The sequence below is a fragment of the Hyperoodon ampullatus genome, assembly GCF_949752795.1.
Source record: "Hyperoodon ampullatus genome assembly, chromosome: 3".
Classification (NCBI taxonomy): Eukaryota; Metazoa; Chordata; class Mammalia; order Artiodactyla; family Ziphiidae; genus Hyperoodon; species Hyperoodon ampullatus.
In genome coordinates, this window is record NC_136916.1 from 150,465,124 (window position 1) to 150,481,998 (window position 16,875).

The 16,875-nt window shown below is 49.1% G+C and overlaps 1 protein-coding gene across 3 annotated transcripts in view; it reads right to left on the reverse strand.

Annotated features, from left to right (window-relative positions):
- DPF3 (double PHD fingers 3) overlaps positions 1-16,875 on the reverse strand; it is a gene marked incomplete at both ends in the record, with an annotated part of 264,076 nt that overhangs the window by 100,481 nt on the left and 146,720 nt on the right. For 2 of the 3 annotated variants that reach the window (XM_079700937.1, XM_079700938.1), the window contains 3 exons: positions 764-842; positions 9,696-9,791; positions 16,512-16,639. In XM_079700937.1, coding sequence (XP_079557063.1) covers positions 764-842; positions 9,696-9,791; positions 16,512-16,639 — 303 coding nt within the window. The remainder of the gene's footprint in view (positions 1-763; positions 843-9,695; positions 9,792-16,511; positions 16,640-16,875) is intronic. The other variant, XM_079700939.1, reaches the window with a different exon arrangement.

Below are 16,875 nucleotides of genomic sequence, written 5' to 3' on the forward strand. Positions count from 1 at the left end.
CAGTGAGAGGCCCGCGTACCGCAAAAAAAAAAAAAAAAAAAAAAAAAAAAAAAAAATCCACCCCCCAGTGTTCTGATAGGTGAGAAAGACAAAAGCTCTCTCAAGCTGACAGCAATCCCTCGGAAAGCTGCAGGTCTCTGGAGGTCCACCCGCTGCCACCGCCCCCGCTGCTCGGCCCCTCGGCCCCTCGGCCCCTCCCCAGATCTGTCTGCAGACCCTAAACCCAGGCGCCGGGCAGTCGCTTGTCCAAAGATGTTTCAGAAGCAAGCAAGAGAAGCTGGAGAGATGGATCGAGGGCCATTTATTAAACTAAGTCATGGTCAGAGAAAGAGTCATAACCTGCCCCACCTAGGACAGGAGAGCGAGAAAGAGAAAGAAAGTTAAAGGGAAACAAATGAAAAGCCACAGGAGCCAAGTACCTTTGTCGGAGGATTTTGAGTTATGCTTTTGTTTGAATTCTCTGAAACAGAGAAAGAAATAGAGGATGAACCTTAAGGAGACAGAGAGTGAAAGAGAGAGAGCCGCAGGAAAGCCACGAAGGAGGGCGCTGCAGGGAAAGGAGCACGGGGCGGGGAGGCCTCCGGGCTTGCTTCTGCTTCCTGCAAGCAACACCAGGGCCTGGAGCAGCAACCAGAGGAGGTCAGGGGGTGAATGCGGTGAGGCAGCAGCAGGCAGGCCCGAGAGCAGGAGCCAGCGAGCCTGAGGCTGGGGCGGCACAGGAAGCGTGGGGTGGGGGCAGGAAGGCGGCGTCTGCCATACTCACTGTCACAGACGTAAGGTTTGTCGTGGTCTTCCTGAGAGGCGGCGTCGTGCCTCCTTCTGCCACCTGTAGAGCCGCGGGCCTGGGGAGACACGGGAATATGGGGATGCTTGTCATGCTGACGGTCACTACGGTTCCTGAGTAGGTTTTCTGTGAGGCCCTGAGTGCTTCACCCATACCTCCTCGTTCAACTTTTTCCTATAGCTTTTTTTTTTTTTTTTTTTTTTTTTTTTGCGGTACGCGGGCCTCTCACCGCTGTGGCCTCTCCCGCCGCGGAGCACAGGCTCCGGACGCGCAGGCCCAGCGGCCACGGCTCATGGGCCCAGCCGCTCTGCGGCACGTGAGATCCTCCCAGACCGGGGCACGAACCCGTGTCCCCTGCATTGGCAGGCGGACTCCCAACCACTGTGCCACCGGGGAAACCCCTCATTCAACTTTATACTACATTTGTAGTCTCTCATATACCAACCCCATTTTACAGGCCAGGAAACTGAGGCCCAGAGACGCTAGGTAACTTGCCCAAATCACTCAGCTACTCACCCGTAGCACTTCATTAAATCCTCACAACTCCAAGAAGCAGGTGCTACTATTATCTCCATTTTACAGATTTAGGAGACTGAGGCAACAGAGGGGTTAAGTAGCTTCCCCAAGGTCACTTGCTCACTAGGTGCAGAGCCAGGAGGCAAACTCAGGACAGTCTGACTGCAAAGCCTTGAGCAGTCAGAATTCCCATCCTCTACTGTTGCCCCTAGGATCTCTTCCTCCAACTCCTTAGCCTTCCAGCTTCGCTGACACCACATGTGGGTGCCAACCCAGCTCCCCTCAGCTGCCCAGACAATGGGCGAATTAGAGCAAGTAGCGTCACTGCAGCTATCACCCCAGACTCCTGTGTTCACACTCCCCTCCAGCTCAAGCCTCTCAAGAGGCAGTGGTGGCGCAGTGGTTAAGAATCCGCCTGCCAACGCGGGGGACACGGTTCGAGCACTGGTCCGGGAAGATCCTACATGCCTCGGAGCAGCTAAGCCTGTGCACCACAACTACTGAGCCTGTGCTCTAGAGCCCGTGAGCCACAACTACTGAGCTCCCGTGCCTAGAGCCCATGCTCCGCAATAAGAGAAGCCACCGCAGTGAGAAGCCCGCGCACCGCAACGAAGAGTAGCCCCTGCTCGCCGCAACTAGAGAAAGCCCACATGCAGCAACAAACACCCAACACAGCCAAAAATAAAATAAATAAATTTTAAAAAAAGATGAGATAGACCAGAAAATGCTTTAAAAAAAAAAAAAAAAAGAGGCAGCCAGGCCCAGCATCGGGGCGTGAGCTCCCCTCCCCGCTGCTCCGCCTACTCCATGGGGCAGGCTTCCGCTGAGGCCCCCCCTGTGTGGTCTGCCTCGGGGCTCCAGCCAGTGGCAAGAGCCCTTGACACCTCACACTCTCCTGGGGCTGGACTTTTGAGACCCCCTCCCCGTGTGCATCTCCAGAGAGGCCAGCATCATCCGGGGTGAGGGTGGGATGGGCTCTACCTCCAAGGATAGACAAGAGCAGCCAGAGAGGGAGCTGGCGGCTGGGCAGCCCCAGGACAGTGGCTACAAGAACACGGCAAGGTTTATTTTTAGACCTTTGGAAGTCCCACACCGGTCACATGGGTAGCACCCTAGCCTCCTCCAGGTCATTCTCTGGTAATGAGTAGCAGTAAACTCCCAACCAAGGAAAGGGCCTGCTGGGGTCTTTGGGGACAGAGAAGAAGGTGCAGCAGATGAGAAATAAAACATGGCAACACCTGGTGTGCAGGGAAAATGGGGCAGTCCCAGGGGCCTGGTCTGGAAAAGTGACCCCGGGGGGACTTCATGGTCAAAAGGCCTTGAGTTGCTCACACACACACACACACACACACACACACACACACACACACACAGTTTCCCTGGGGATGTCACAGTGGAAAGGTCTGTACCCCAGCCCTACGGGGCTCACACTGTCCCCAAACACACACCCTTCACAATCAACACCACCTGCCAAGCTACCAAGGCCACCACCTCCTCGGCTGTCTCTTTCCAAAACAAATGACAAAGTTCCACCTCCCTCCTTCCCTCCCCTCCAGGGCGCTTCCCCTCCTAGCCTCCCCGCCCCCCACCCCTGCCCACGCACCAGCCCGCAGTCCCCTCCCTTCGCCCTCATTACTCAGAGTTGACCCCAAGAGGGAGCTGGGCGGCACTGGCGGTCACCCCGAGGCACTGACAGGCCTCCCCGCCTGCCCACGTTGAGGGTGGTCACCCTCAGCTGCCCGCGCCCCCCCCACCCCCCCTTGGAGAAGCCGGGGACAGCTTGACGTGTGCCGCCCGCAGCCCTGTCACAGGCGCCTGGGAGCAGGTGAAAGCAAGTCAAGCAGAATGACAGAGGCAACAGCAGACTCAGGGAGGGGGTTCTGGAGACTAAAAATACCACCCAGGAGAAGAGGAGGAGAGCTGGAGCTGCGAGCAGCCAGCAGGAAGCGGGGGCCCTGCTGAGAGCCAGGGTTTAATCGCACTCTGCGGGGCTGCCGGCAGGGTGGCTGCTGCTCCCGCTCTCTCCCTGCACCTCAGTTTCCCCAACTGCAAAATGGGGATCATGGCTATAGGGCATTGAGGGGACAGGCAAGGGACGCCTCCTGTGGCTGGAGCACGCTTCTAGTCTCCTGGAATGTTTCAAGCTTGGAAACTCGGAATCCTACTTGTCTTGCTCAAATGTCACCTCCTCAGAGAAGCCCTCCTGACCAATGCATGTTCACTCATCCCCTCCATCGGTCTCTTACCCCTACCCTGCACATAGCACTGTCTGACGTTAAATTATGTGTGTGTTGGTGTACTTGTTGGTTTTCCATCTCCCCAACATAAGGGTGGAAAACGTCTATTTGGGTGACCATTATACTTGGAACCTGGCACAGGGCCAGTCACCTAAGCAGCACTTAATAAATGTTTGCTGCATAAATGAATCAATCCACCAGTCAACTGGTCAGTGAGTTAATCATCTTTGGTTCTTCTTCTTCATTCTCTGTATCCAAGTGCTATCGTGTCTTCCTTCAAAAGCCATCTTAGGCTTTGCATTTCCCTTCTGTTCCACATCTTAATCCAGGAGCTCATCAATTAACCCCTGAACTGCACAAAGAACCCGCCAGCTGGGGTTCTACCTCTGCGTTGCCCTACCCAGCCCATCCTGCATGAGTCTCAGACCAACTAGGCAAAAGGAGTGAAGGATGGGAGCCCATGGTCATCCATTCATTCACTGCCATCCAAAGCCCACTGACATATCCACTGACGACCTAGTGCCAGTCCTACCAGGATCACCTCATGCTGATGCTACGTCCAAGTCTTTGTTTTGATTGATCCCGGTCATGGATCAGCCTCTACTCTGCCCATCCACATCTGGTCCATGCTTTAGCCTTGCTAACATGCCACACCTCCAAGAATCTTCCTCTTGCCACACTTTAAAGCATCAGCTTTAAAGTCAGACAGACATAGGTTTAAACACTAGCATGTGTTTTTGGACAAGTGACTTCTCTAAGCGTTAGTTTCCTCAGCTGTAAAATGGGCACAGCAACATCTTTACTGCAGAGTTGTAGTGCTAAAAAGGGGGTGTGAAACCACAGGGGACAGAGCTAGGTCTACAGGAAGTACTCAGTAAATTATTTCCCCTCCTTGCCCAGTTGATTGCTCTTTCCTCTGAACTCTTATTGCATTTGGTAAGTGCACGGTCAGAAGCCTGCTGCTTTCTAATTGTATCATGACTATTAGCATTTTCTCCTCAATTTAATTCCAAGGTCCTTGAGGGCAAAGATGGCACTTCATACTTTATTATGAACCCGTGACTTTTAGCACTATGCTGGGCACACAGCATCCAAAGCTCTTTCACATATATTAGCTCAGTTAATTCCTACAATACCATCTGAGTTTAATCAAGTAATATTATTCCCACCTGGCACTTGATGAAACAGGTTCTGAGAGGGTTCATGATTTGCCCATAGTCACAGGGCCAGTAGAAGGCAGAGGCCCAGGTTTCCAGAATCTGTTACAGAAAACTTTGAAGCTGATGTCCAAAAGAAACCATCCTCCCTCTCTGAGAACTACTCGCCCGACTCCACTCCTCCCCATTCCACCTCCCCATTCACACACTGGTGGGCCATGGCTGCCATGACTGCACTACACAGCCCTGCCCTACTGGCCACCGTTGATTGGCTGGCTCAGGAATAGACAATGTGACCCAAGCTGGGCCAATCAGATTCTGCCCCCAAGGTACTCTGAATTGGGAAACAGTGACTCTAGTTAGTACAGGTCACTTGGGGGACCCATAAATTCAGGAACTATGGGGTCACGTGCACAGAGAAGCAGGAGAGGCAATCCTGCAAGAGAAGAAGAAAGGAAGGAGAAGTAGAGGCCAGAGCTGCCTGGGTTCCTTACTCTTTCCCAATCCTAAATCCCCGCCACCTTCTTGTCCTTCCTGAATCTTCAAAAATTGTTCAAATATGGGACAATGGCTCAGCAGCTTTTCAAATACTTCCCACTTTTGCTCAAGCTGTTGAGTTTCCTACAACTAAAACACTCTCAACTAGGACAGACTCAGTCCCGAGCAGAGAGCTAGTTGCTCTTTATCTGTTGTTCTCAAATAGTGGTCAAGGGATCCTTGGAGGTCCCTGAGACCCTTTCAGGGAGTCTCCAGTGTCAAAACTACTTTTGTAAGAGTACTAAAATGTCATTTGAAAGTTTTCACTCTCATTCTCTCACAAGTGCACAGCGGAGTTTTCTAGAGGCTACACGACACAATGATGTCATCACTCTGTGTGCTCGTGTATTCTTAAATCTAACATTTTTCCTGTTTTGATTTCTAATATGGGAAGTATCACTAGTTATAACCCACCAGAACAATAGCTTTTGGGGCTCTCAGTAAGTTGTAAGTAAAGAATCCCTGAGACCAAAAAAAAATGGAGAACCACTGCTCTACCCTCTTGCCATTTAAAGTGAGGTGCTCAGACCAGCGGCACTGGCCTCACCTGGGATCTCGTTAACCAAGCAAGATATCAGTCCCCACCCACCAAACCTACTGCCTCAGAATTTGCACTTGAACAAGATCACCAGGGGCTTTATATGCACATTAAAGTTTGAAAGTACTGGACTACACCACAGTGCATCATAAACACTTACTGACTGATAATACTCACATGGATGACTCACAGGAATTTCATGAACTTTAAAGAGCTTTGATTTGTTGGGCTAAAGTTACCACAGATACAATTATTCATTGTTGGGTCTCAATTTCTCTCACCGCTCAGGGAATCTCCATTGTCAAGGTTCTGAGATTTGTTCCCTTTGCCTGCACACTCCTAATAATATCTCGCCTTTATTAAGCACTCAAAATTGGTTGTGTATTATTACCCCAATTTTAATGATGAAGAAACGGAGACCCAGCATACTTATTCAATTTGGTCAGGGTCACAGAGGTTACCTAAACCACCCAAAGTCTAGTAAGTGGTAGAGCTGGGATTTGAACTCACGGTTCAAACAAAGCAGAGACTGTTCTTGTCATTACTACCTTAGCCCTGACTTCCTCAATGAGCACACAGAGCACCTGGGAGTCCTGTTAAACTGCAGACTCTAATTCAGTCCACCTAGGGTGGAGTCTCGGGCGGGGGGGGTCTGCATTTCTAACAAGTTCCCAGGTGACACTTGGGCCGCATACTGAGATGTACAGCCTCAGACTTCCTCTCAGTCCCGACAACAGAAACGGAGTGACTGTCCTCCAGGAGCCAGTGGCAGCTTGAATACACCTTAAAGGGTAGCTTCACTGAGCCTGTGGGTTAAGCAGCTCCATACCTTATTCCAGCACAGGTAGGCTCACCTGTACTTTCCAGGTCCTTCCATGGCTCCCACCATGGATGTCTACAATGTCACTGCACAATGTAGAGCCATTTGACTGCCCCTTAGCCAGCCTTGGGTGGGCCCAGAGCTAGTCTAGGCCCCATCCAGGCCCCTCCCTGTGTTCAGGCCTTTTCTCAGCTCCCATAAATCTGAAATATGACTTTCTGTTCTTTTCCCATCCTTCAATCATTCATTCAACAAAATGGTCAGTGGTCACATGCTAGGCACTGGGCCACATGTGACCCAGTAGAAAAAGCACAGACCTGTGTTCAAGTCCTAGCTTCTTCCTTGCTAGGTTGGATGTCCTTGAGCAAGTTCCTTAACCTCTGTAGGAGTAATAATACCCACATATGGGAATGAAAGAAGCAGTGCTGTCCAAGAGAAATATAATGGGGGTCACATGTCATTTAAAATTTTCCAGTAGCCACAGTTTTAAAAAAGAGTAAAAACAGAAACAGATGCAATTAATTTTAGTAATACATTTTATTTAATCCAATCTATCCAAAGTATTACCATTTCAATATGTAATCAATATAAAAATATTAATGAAGTGTTCACCATTCTTTTCCTACTATATCTCTGAAATATGGTGAATATTTTACACCTACACCACATTTCAATTTGAATTAGCAACATGTCAAGTGCTTGGTAGCCACCCACATGTGGCCAGTGGCTGCTGTAAAGGACAGTGCAGAAATAGAGAATGCAGGATAAAGGACCTATCGTCACTATCAATATCGTGTTTATGATATCGCTATCGACCTATCGTGTTTATGATGCACTGTGGTGTAGTCCAGTAACGTAGCTCTTATTGTGAAGAGCTCATCACACTGCCTGATGTATAGGAAGTATACAGTAAGTACAAATGGCTGTTGCTGCTGCTTCTGCTGGTGTTCTTACAGAGAAAACACCCAATTCGTATTTGCCAACTACAAGTGCAATGCCTAGATTTCAGTTGGGAGTGGAGAAGATGTAAAGACGACCATTCTCCATCATCTACTCGAGTAAGTTTGGTTTGGGCTGAGACAAGGGTTGGAAGTGGGCCTGGAGGTACACAGCAATTGGAGTTCACAAAAGGCCCAGAAACTCCACATTCTAAAGCCTCCTTTAATGATGGAATAAGATATCCATTATTGTGTAACCCCCAAAGAAGGCATGGGTCCAGGCAAGTTCAGCAGGGGCCACTAAGATGATTAGGTGAAAAGGTGATGGGGCACTTTCTAAGGAGAGATCTGGCTGACAACACGCAAATCCACTAATCAATTTTACCACCACTGAAAGCAGAACGAGTGGACAGCATACACCTCCAGTTGTGAAGCAATAAGAAGCACACATCACACCTAAGAAAGAGTCTAGCCCCACCAAAACATAGTTACACACACGCACAAATATCCCGAAACTAATCAAGTCTCTCATCAGACCACCAGTTTTCAGGAGATAAAGAGGATTGAGGGACACATTAAACACCGCCCGTCTGCCAAATCTAGAACATGAGAAATTCCACCAGACCAACCACCCAAGTTCTTCAACAAATAAATGGCATAGAGAAAAAAATATATATGTATGTGGTAGGGAGTAGCAGGGAAGAAGTATGTTATAGAATACAAGAGACCTAAGTTTCAAACAAACCAACTATAAAAAGGCATTTTTGAGAAAATCAGGGGGAAAGGATCAGGGACTGAATAGTAGATGTTAGAATAGTTATTTTTATTGGGTATGATCATGATACCTGTTAGAGATATACAGTGAGGTATGTAAGGGTTAAATGACAAAATGTCTAGGGGCTTGCATTCAAATATTCCGCACACACACACACACCCCACAAACATACAAACCAACCAAAAGTGAGAGTAAAGAAAAGATTAAACAAGAGGGTCAAAACATTGATCATGGCTGAAGCTGAGTTGTGACTCTATAAGGTGTGCAGCATCAGAGGACCGCCCTGTCCAGACTGAGAAATTCCAGCTCCTGTCCAAGTCAGAGCATCTTAGCTCAGCATGGGCACTGCTAGGCCACTTGCACCAGTCACCTAGGAACTTGCTTATAATACAGCTCTCCAGGCCCTACCCCAGACTTCCTAAATCAGACCTCCCGGGAGTGGGTCCTGCAAATTCGCATGTCCATAGGCTCTCGTGGTGTTTCTGATGTGTACTCAGACACAAGAACCATGGGAATAGAGAGGCTTGCCATAATTATCACTGGACCCAAGCTCAGAGGGCATCCAGGACTAGCCCCTCGTCCACAGGAGGGGTAAGCATCCCGCCTAGAGCCTGAAGGAGCCAGACAGGCCTCAGAGAGTTAATTCTCCAGATGGAAAGCAGCAGTTCATCCCCGCAAGTCCCGCTGCATCTGGCTATTGTCAGATACTCCTGCAGACCCCTGAAGGTAATCACAGAAAACCCCTTTGGGCTTGAACATGAGGGCTCTGGAGGACCACCCCGAATGCCAGAGAGCACCACTCAGGGGCTCCCTCCCCTTAAGAGCCACCCTCATATTTTTATTCTTTCCACCATGATTTCCCCTCTGCCATTCCCCAGGCTTCTGGCCTTTTCTTGTCACATTCCAGGCCCACACGCCTCTAAAGCCCCTGCCACACTGGCTTGGGAACCATCAGCTGCGGCCCCCATGCTTTCCCAGTTTGTTCCCACTCTCTGCCTAGTGAAACGTACCCCAAAGCAGGTGTCCTGACCCTGTCATTCTGGGGCAGCCCCAGGGACAGGACACTTTCCGCCTTATTCTATGACTGAAGAATGGGGACAGCAGTCACATTCCCCTCATCCTCCACCCTCACCCACACCTCAACCTCCACCTTCCCCAGACCCCCACCAGCCCCTCGGGGCACCATCTGCCTCTTCTCTCCCTCTTGCCAGCTCTAAACTCTTGCAGGCTATCACTTGAGAACCAGAACTCTTCTGGAGGTTTCCTCTCTGGGTGTCCTGCAAGGAAGACCATGGATACACCCTCTATCTAGCTGCAGTGGGACTTTGAATCTAGGCACCAGTTGTTTGCCAGGCCCCAGCCTCCCTGATCTCTTTCCTCCCTCACGGCTTACCCGTCCTCTGGTCCGATTCTTCCGCTTGGGAATATCTTCTTCTAAATCCTCTTCTTCATTTCCTTCTTCTACATTTTCATCATTTTCCAAAACCCTCTGAAATGACAAGGAAATAGAAGCGTTCAGAAATAAAATGCAAAGGAGAAAACCATCAGAGGGTAATTTGGAGGGTGTTCTGTTTTGGTGTTGTTTTTTAACACAGTGAAGATGCTGCCATGGCTTGGGAAGCTAGGCCTCCAAAATGCTGGCCAGGAACTGGAGCTCTTGGCGGTACCAACTCTCTCTCCTGGGACCCTTCCAGCCATCTCCTCCTAGAACACCGACTTTTTCAACTCTTTTTGCCCAAGAAATATTTTCTAAAAAGAGAATACTCTGGTAGGGGTACCCTTCTATGTGGGCCCAAGATGTCTGATCAAAACTTACTTTAATGTAATGTTCCTTTTGTTCCTAAAGGGCCACCTCAAATATATGAAAATATGTTTCTCCTTTCCCTGGCATTCTGGAATCCTGCCCTGTTTGATGAAAACAAGTAACTTCCTGTTCATCTGACCAGAATTTGACATGAATGTGTTATTCATAATCTTCCATTGTTATTTTTTTAAGAGTAATGGATTTTCGTTACAGCACATTACTTGTAATGGAGCTTAAAGATCATAAATTTAATTCTCTCTCTCCAACAGCCCCGTGAGTCACACTACAGCAGAGAATCCAATTTCCATTTTACAGGTAAATAAACTGAGGCTGAAAACAGTTTCGACTGCTCAAGATCATATAGCGGAATCCATGACCAAAGCAAGGTCAAGTTCATCAGCTCAGAGTTTTCCATTTCTCTCTCATCCCCTGTGTCTGAGAATTCCAAGACATATTGCAGTACTTCCTATAGGACCTGAGCACCTCACTTGCTTTGGCGGAGGGGACGAAAGGGGAAGTAAGGTGCGTATCTCTAGGTTTAAGGGAGGGATAAGAGACTGTGGCAGAGGACCCAGCCCCCCAGAATGGAAGTGGGATAAGGGGAAGGGGAGCCCATGGATTCCATGTCAGGAGCCCTGGGGGCTCCTTTATAAGCTCACTGTGTGACCTTGGGTGAGTCATCATCGCTTCATGCCTCAGTTTCCCCAATTATAAAATAGGAACTCTCATTCATTCAATCAACAAACATTTGTCTAGGGCTGACTACATGGCAGGTACTGTGCTAGATAAGCCAAAGAATGGCTATAGTCCTGGCCCCAAGTGGACTCTACAGTCTAATGAAGGAAGGATAGATTCAAACAACATACATAATCATATAATTACAACTGCTATGAAAACAGTGACAGGGAAGTTCAAGGTGCTCTGAGAGGTTGTTAGAAGGGACACTTCCTAATCTGAGGTCAGGTAAGGCTTACCTGTGGAAGTGAACTAAGGAAGTTTAGATGTAAAGGATGGACAGAGACTAACCTTGGGAACAGGGACCAAAGGGAGGAGAGGAGGGAAAGTATTCTACTCAAAGGGAACAGCATGAGCAAACTCCCTAAAGCAGGGAGGGGAATATGGCTTGTCCAGAGAGCATGAAGAGGCCAATGTGACCAGAGCTCAGTGGCTCAGGAAGAGACTGGCCTAAGATGAAGCTAGAAAGGTGGGTGGGCACCAAGTTATACAGGACAACAGCATCCACCCATCCTTGTGGTAATAGTGCGACAATCACACAAGCTATGAAAAGACTTAGAAAGCGGGACTTCCCTCGTGGCGCAGTAGTTAAGAATCCGCCTGCCAATGCAGGGGACATGGGTTCGAGCCCTGGTCCGGGAAGATCCCACATGCCACAGAGCAACTAAGCCTGTGCGCCACAACTACTGAGCCTGTGCACCACAGCAACTGAAGCCCGTGCGCCTACAGCCCGTGCTCTGCAAAAAGAAAAGCCACTGCAATGAGAAGCCTGTGCCCTGCAACAAAGAGTAGCCCCTACTCACAGCAACTAGAGAAAGCCCATGCACAATGAAGACCCAACACAGACAAAAAATAAAAATTAATAAAATTGAAAAAAAGAAAACATTCATGCTGCTAAATAATTTTTTAAAAAAGACTTAGAAAGCAGCATGCATGGTACTGAATTCTGGTATCACCATCACTGTTCCAGTGGCTTCCTGGACAATGCCCTGGGCCTGTCCTCAAAGCAGGAAGCCCAGGGGTGAGTTTCCAGTGACCTCCTCCCATTGCCTTCTTGTCAGAGAGTTCCATCCCCATCGCAGGGGTCAGGATATTGCTAATTGCCAAATCCTCCCAAAGAACTCAAAATAGGTCTAGTAAATTCTTCTCTGGCTTCTCTACCAGGTTTATATGGGAGGCCATCAGCTGATAGCACTTAGGCTCTCTGGGCCAACCTTAGCCACCAAACAGAGAAGCAACGGCATCTGCCAGACACGACCTCTGACCCACAGCTAGGAAACGCTGGCCCGGGTCCACAGCAAGTGTCCTAGCCTTCCTGCGCCTTGGCTTCCTGAACCGTAGGGGGGAACACTAGTGAGACAATGACAAGTCAGACATTCTGCAGCCTTTGGTGAAAAGATGTAGCATAAATACAAGGTGTCGTTCTTACGACAACTGTTGCTGTTTGTATAGCCATCTCGCAAACTCTCTGGGTGTTGAAGTCATTTAATCATGGTAAGTTCCAAGCGTCTCGAATTTAAAGATCATTGCCTCTGGCATCTCAGCACAATTCTGATGCCACTCTCATTTTTTATTATGAAGGTATTTATTACCTGCAATATGGACTCTGGGTTGGAAGGTGAAAGCTGGTGAAGGCAGCTGCACTAGTCCCTAGACGTGCCGCACAGCTTCAACACCCCGGAGAAAACTGACTTCTCCCTCCCTCTTCCCACTGGCTTCCCTGTGTCTCTAGAACCTCTGGTCCGAGCCCCAGGCCTCCCATGTGACAGCAGCATTTCCTGTGTTTCTGCATTTCCTGCGACGTGGCCCTGACACCAGAAGCCTCTCTACACAACTCGGGAGAAGCCAGGAGTTCCTAACAAACAAAGCCCGTATTCAGGGCTCAGGAAGCAGAGGGAGCCTCCTGTATTAGGAATGAAGGCCAGGGGTGTCCAGCTAGAGATGCATCTCATCCCCCGTGACACACGTGCATTCCCTGTCCAAGGACATTATCTGGAAAATAAACACATTTTAAAACAACTTTGCTCCCTGTTACACTAACCAGTCTTTACGGTGATGATAATGATCGTTTGTGGTTGTGCTTTTTTAAAAAAGAAGGAATGCCTCTTTTTTTTTTTTTGCGTATCAGAGGAATTCCTCTTTAAAGATTCCATTATCTCCAGCTGGAAGAGTGCAAAATTCTGCTATTTCCCTCCTTGCGCTGCTGGCCCTGCATCCAGTCTCCTTTCCATGCAGCATCCAGAGGGGTCTTAAGGAAACACAAACTCACTGCCCTGGTTAAAATCCTCCAAATGGCTTCCTTTTTCATGTCGCATGAATCCAAGAGCCTCCTGCAGGTCTGGCCCTGCCCACCTCTCCAAGTGCCTCCCCGGCCCTTCCCTCCCTGGCACCCTGCTCCAGCCACACCAGCCTCTGTCTGTTCTTTGCACACAACGAGCTCAGAACTATCGCGATGCCTTCAAGAGCACTGTTCCTCTGGCCAGAAGGCCCTTCCCAGGTTCCTCACTTTGCTGGCTCCTCCTCATCTCACAGGACCGGGGTATAGCCCTTGTCTCCCCTAGGATGCTACCTAGAATCGGTCCCTTCTTATACTGAGCCTTCCTACTCTGTTCTTTTCATGGCATTTATCCTGAAATGCAGTTATTTTACTTGTTTGTTTACTTGCTTTCTGTCTGTATGTCACGCTACAAAATAAGTATGAGCAGAGGGGACAGGTCTCTCTTGGTTTCCCTGTTACCCCAGAGCCCAGCACAATGCCTGCTCAGACGAGGCACTCAATAAACTTTGATGGAATGAATGAATGAATGGAAAAATGAACAAAACAGTCCATTTGTTACATGTGCACTTTATTTTAACAATCAAAGCCAATAAAAACATGTAAACTCATCTGGCTTTTGGTCCTGGTTTCGGCTTCTAGCACAGCAGGTGGTAGGCCCATGCTTTGCATATAGCAGACATTCTGGTTACATCGGGGAGGATGGTGATGATGGTGATTCGACAGTGACAACCTGTATACTGGCCCGATGCTGCCTGAGAAGGACTCGAACCCACCGCCAGCTCAAAAAGGAAAGGGCTGCCTGTCTCTAGAGCATCAAGGCTTCTGGGCAGTGGTTCTGTCCCACTCATTGACTCAGTCAAATTACCCCAACTGAGCAAAAATACTCTTAACAGGCAATACAGATGGGACAGACGGTGACTTCAAAGATCTAAAAGTCCAAAAATGGGGGATAATACATGAATAGCAAAAAAAAAAAAAAGAAGAAGAAGAAAAAGAAAGTACTAGGTGCCCTAAATGCCAGCGGTAAAAAGAGAACTAGGGGGTGGGGGGTGATCAAGAAAGGCTTCATGGGGAAGGTGGTATCAGGGCTGAGCCTAATAGGTGGGTGGAATTTGTGCACGTGGTGATGGAAGAAAAGGCACGCCAGATAAAGGGCACAGCATGACCAGAGGCACGGAGGGAAGGAGGCTGGAGAACAGAGGGAGTAAAGGAATCGTGGGAAATAAGCCTGAAAACTAGGTTAGGAGCGGAGAGAGGAGGCCCAAGAAGATCACACTCATCACTTTAGATTTATTTAGCGAGAAACAAAAGTGTTTTAGCCAAGTTTTTTAAACAAGGGCATGGCACAAGCAGCATTGTGTTTGGGGATGAAAGGTCAGCTATCAAAGTAGGACATGGTGGAGAGGGGACAGACTGGGGACGGGCAACTCACAGGAATCTGTTCACTCGTGCATCCACGCAATAAATATTTATTGTGCACCTACTATGTGCAGGCACTGTTTAGGTCTTGAGATACAAAGGGGTGTAATCAAGAGAGACAAAGATTCCTGCCCTTGAGGAGTTTACATTCTACTAGAAGAAAACAGAAAATAAACAATAGCATCATAAATCAGTAAATTATAAAGTATGTTAGATGCTGGCAAAACCTATGGAAAAAGAAAAAGAAAAGGAAAGCAGAGTAAGAGAATCGGGAGTGCTGCGGGGCGGAGAGGGCCCAGGATGTGGTATTACATTCAGTGGTCAGGATAAACGTCACAGAGAAGAAGAGACAGGGGCCATAACTTGGAAGAAGGCGAGGGTGAGAGCCCAGCGTATGGGGAGAGGGCGTGAGGCAGGGGAAGCAGCCAGAGCACAGCCGGAGGTGGAGCGCACCTGGTATGTACGTGAGTAGCCGAAGGTCAGTGTGCCTGGAGCTGAGTCAGCCAGGAAGAGAGGAAGCAGCAAGTCAGAGAGAGGTGAGAGGGCCACGACTTTTTCTCGGGAGAACAGGGGCCAGTGCAGGGTTGGAGAACAGGGGCCAGTGCAGGGTTTGAGCACAGGAAAGGCTCCCTCTCAGCCATGAGCAGGGGACTACTTAGAAAGCAATCACAACGTTCAGACAGGAGATGTGAGTGCCTTGGACCAGGGCAGCAGCGGCGGATGTGGTGAGAAGGGACCACGCTCTGGATCTGTGTTGAGGGCACAGTGGACAGGATTCCTTATGAATGGATATTGGGTGTGAGAGAAAGACAGGGGTCGAAGACAACTCCAAGGTGTGTCAGACATATAAGGGTTTCAGTCAATAAGGATCTTTACTAGGGCTGTAGGTCTGACAAGTAGAGGAGGGAACAAATATAAGCCATGTTGTGATGACCAAACGGAAAAGACTGGACCATTCATCTGAACGCAGGAATGGCGGAGAAGGAGGCCACATTCACTGACTCATTCAACGCCTTTATTGAGACCAGACTCTGCTGGGCACATGCAAGGCCCCGAGGGTACAACAGTGAACACGAAGGCACGGTCACTGACTCGACGGAACCCACACACTGTGGTACTGACGAAGCAAACCAAACATTTTACTGGTAGTCATTTAATTACAATGTTAATAAATTAATATGCAAATATTAGATTGGATATAAAATTAATAAATATGTAACTGTATAATATATGTATAACATAAAATATATAATGTTAATATAAAGTATTAATGTAATACAAATGTAATTTAATTTTAATAATTTCATTATGTTTAATTATTAAAAACTACGATTTCATATTTGTATTCATTAATATTATTACGAGCTCTGTGCCAACCATTGGATTCAACAATGGGGACTCAAGACACATAATAAGACACCGTCAGAGTGCACCATTGTAATCCTGTGTGGGGACCCTGCGTGGTGGCAGCCTTAGCCATGCTGTGCACAGAGGGTGGTGAACACATGGGGACGGGAGCCACCAACCTGCCTGGGGGATGACTTCTAAACTGGCCTTGAAGGAGAGGTGGGTGGTGCTGGGGAAGGACAAGACAGCCGGTGAACTAGAGCTGAGGAGGGGGTGTGAGGCAGGGGTGCGGCGGGGATCCCTGCGGGGGCTGGCTGCCCCAGACAACCGAGCTTTCCAAGCCTGGGCTGTGGCTGCTGGCTCCCGGGGGCAGGGAGGAGGACGCGGTCAGTTTCGCTCACCACTGTGTCCCCAGGACCTCGCATGGTACGTGGCGCACAGTAGGCTCCAAAACCACGTTTTGAGTAGACTAACAAGGAGACCAAGGCCAGCTTCCCAGTTGTGGTGGAAAGTTGAGACGCAGCCCTGGCCCTTGAGACGATGACCAGAGCTGGGGCTGGAGTTCCGGAAGCACGACGGTGATGCTTGGGGGCCACCCCCAACCCGTCCTGCAAGCACAGAAGTACCTGTATTTCCTGGATGTTTTCCTCCTCCCTGGTGTCCACCTTCTTCTCGATGCCCTCGCCACGGAGCAAGGCTTCCAGGGTGGTGCTTTCTGAGGTAAACCCGTCTTTCTTCAGAGGCAACTCCACTTCTGAAAAACAAGGACAGAAAAGCAGTGTCAGGCCACTGGAAACAGGAGAGACAGGAGGGACAGGAAGGGTGGCCCTTGGGGGCATGCGGGAACCGCAGTCCCCAGCAAGGATTCAAGATGCCTGCGATCTCTCCTCCGGGATGACCAGGGACACTGGAGTTCAGCTTTTCCATCTCCGGTTCACAGTCCCAGAGCCAGAGCACAGAGACAGCGGAGACAGGGCAGAAGGGGCGCCC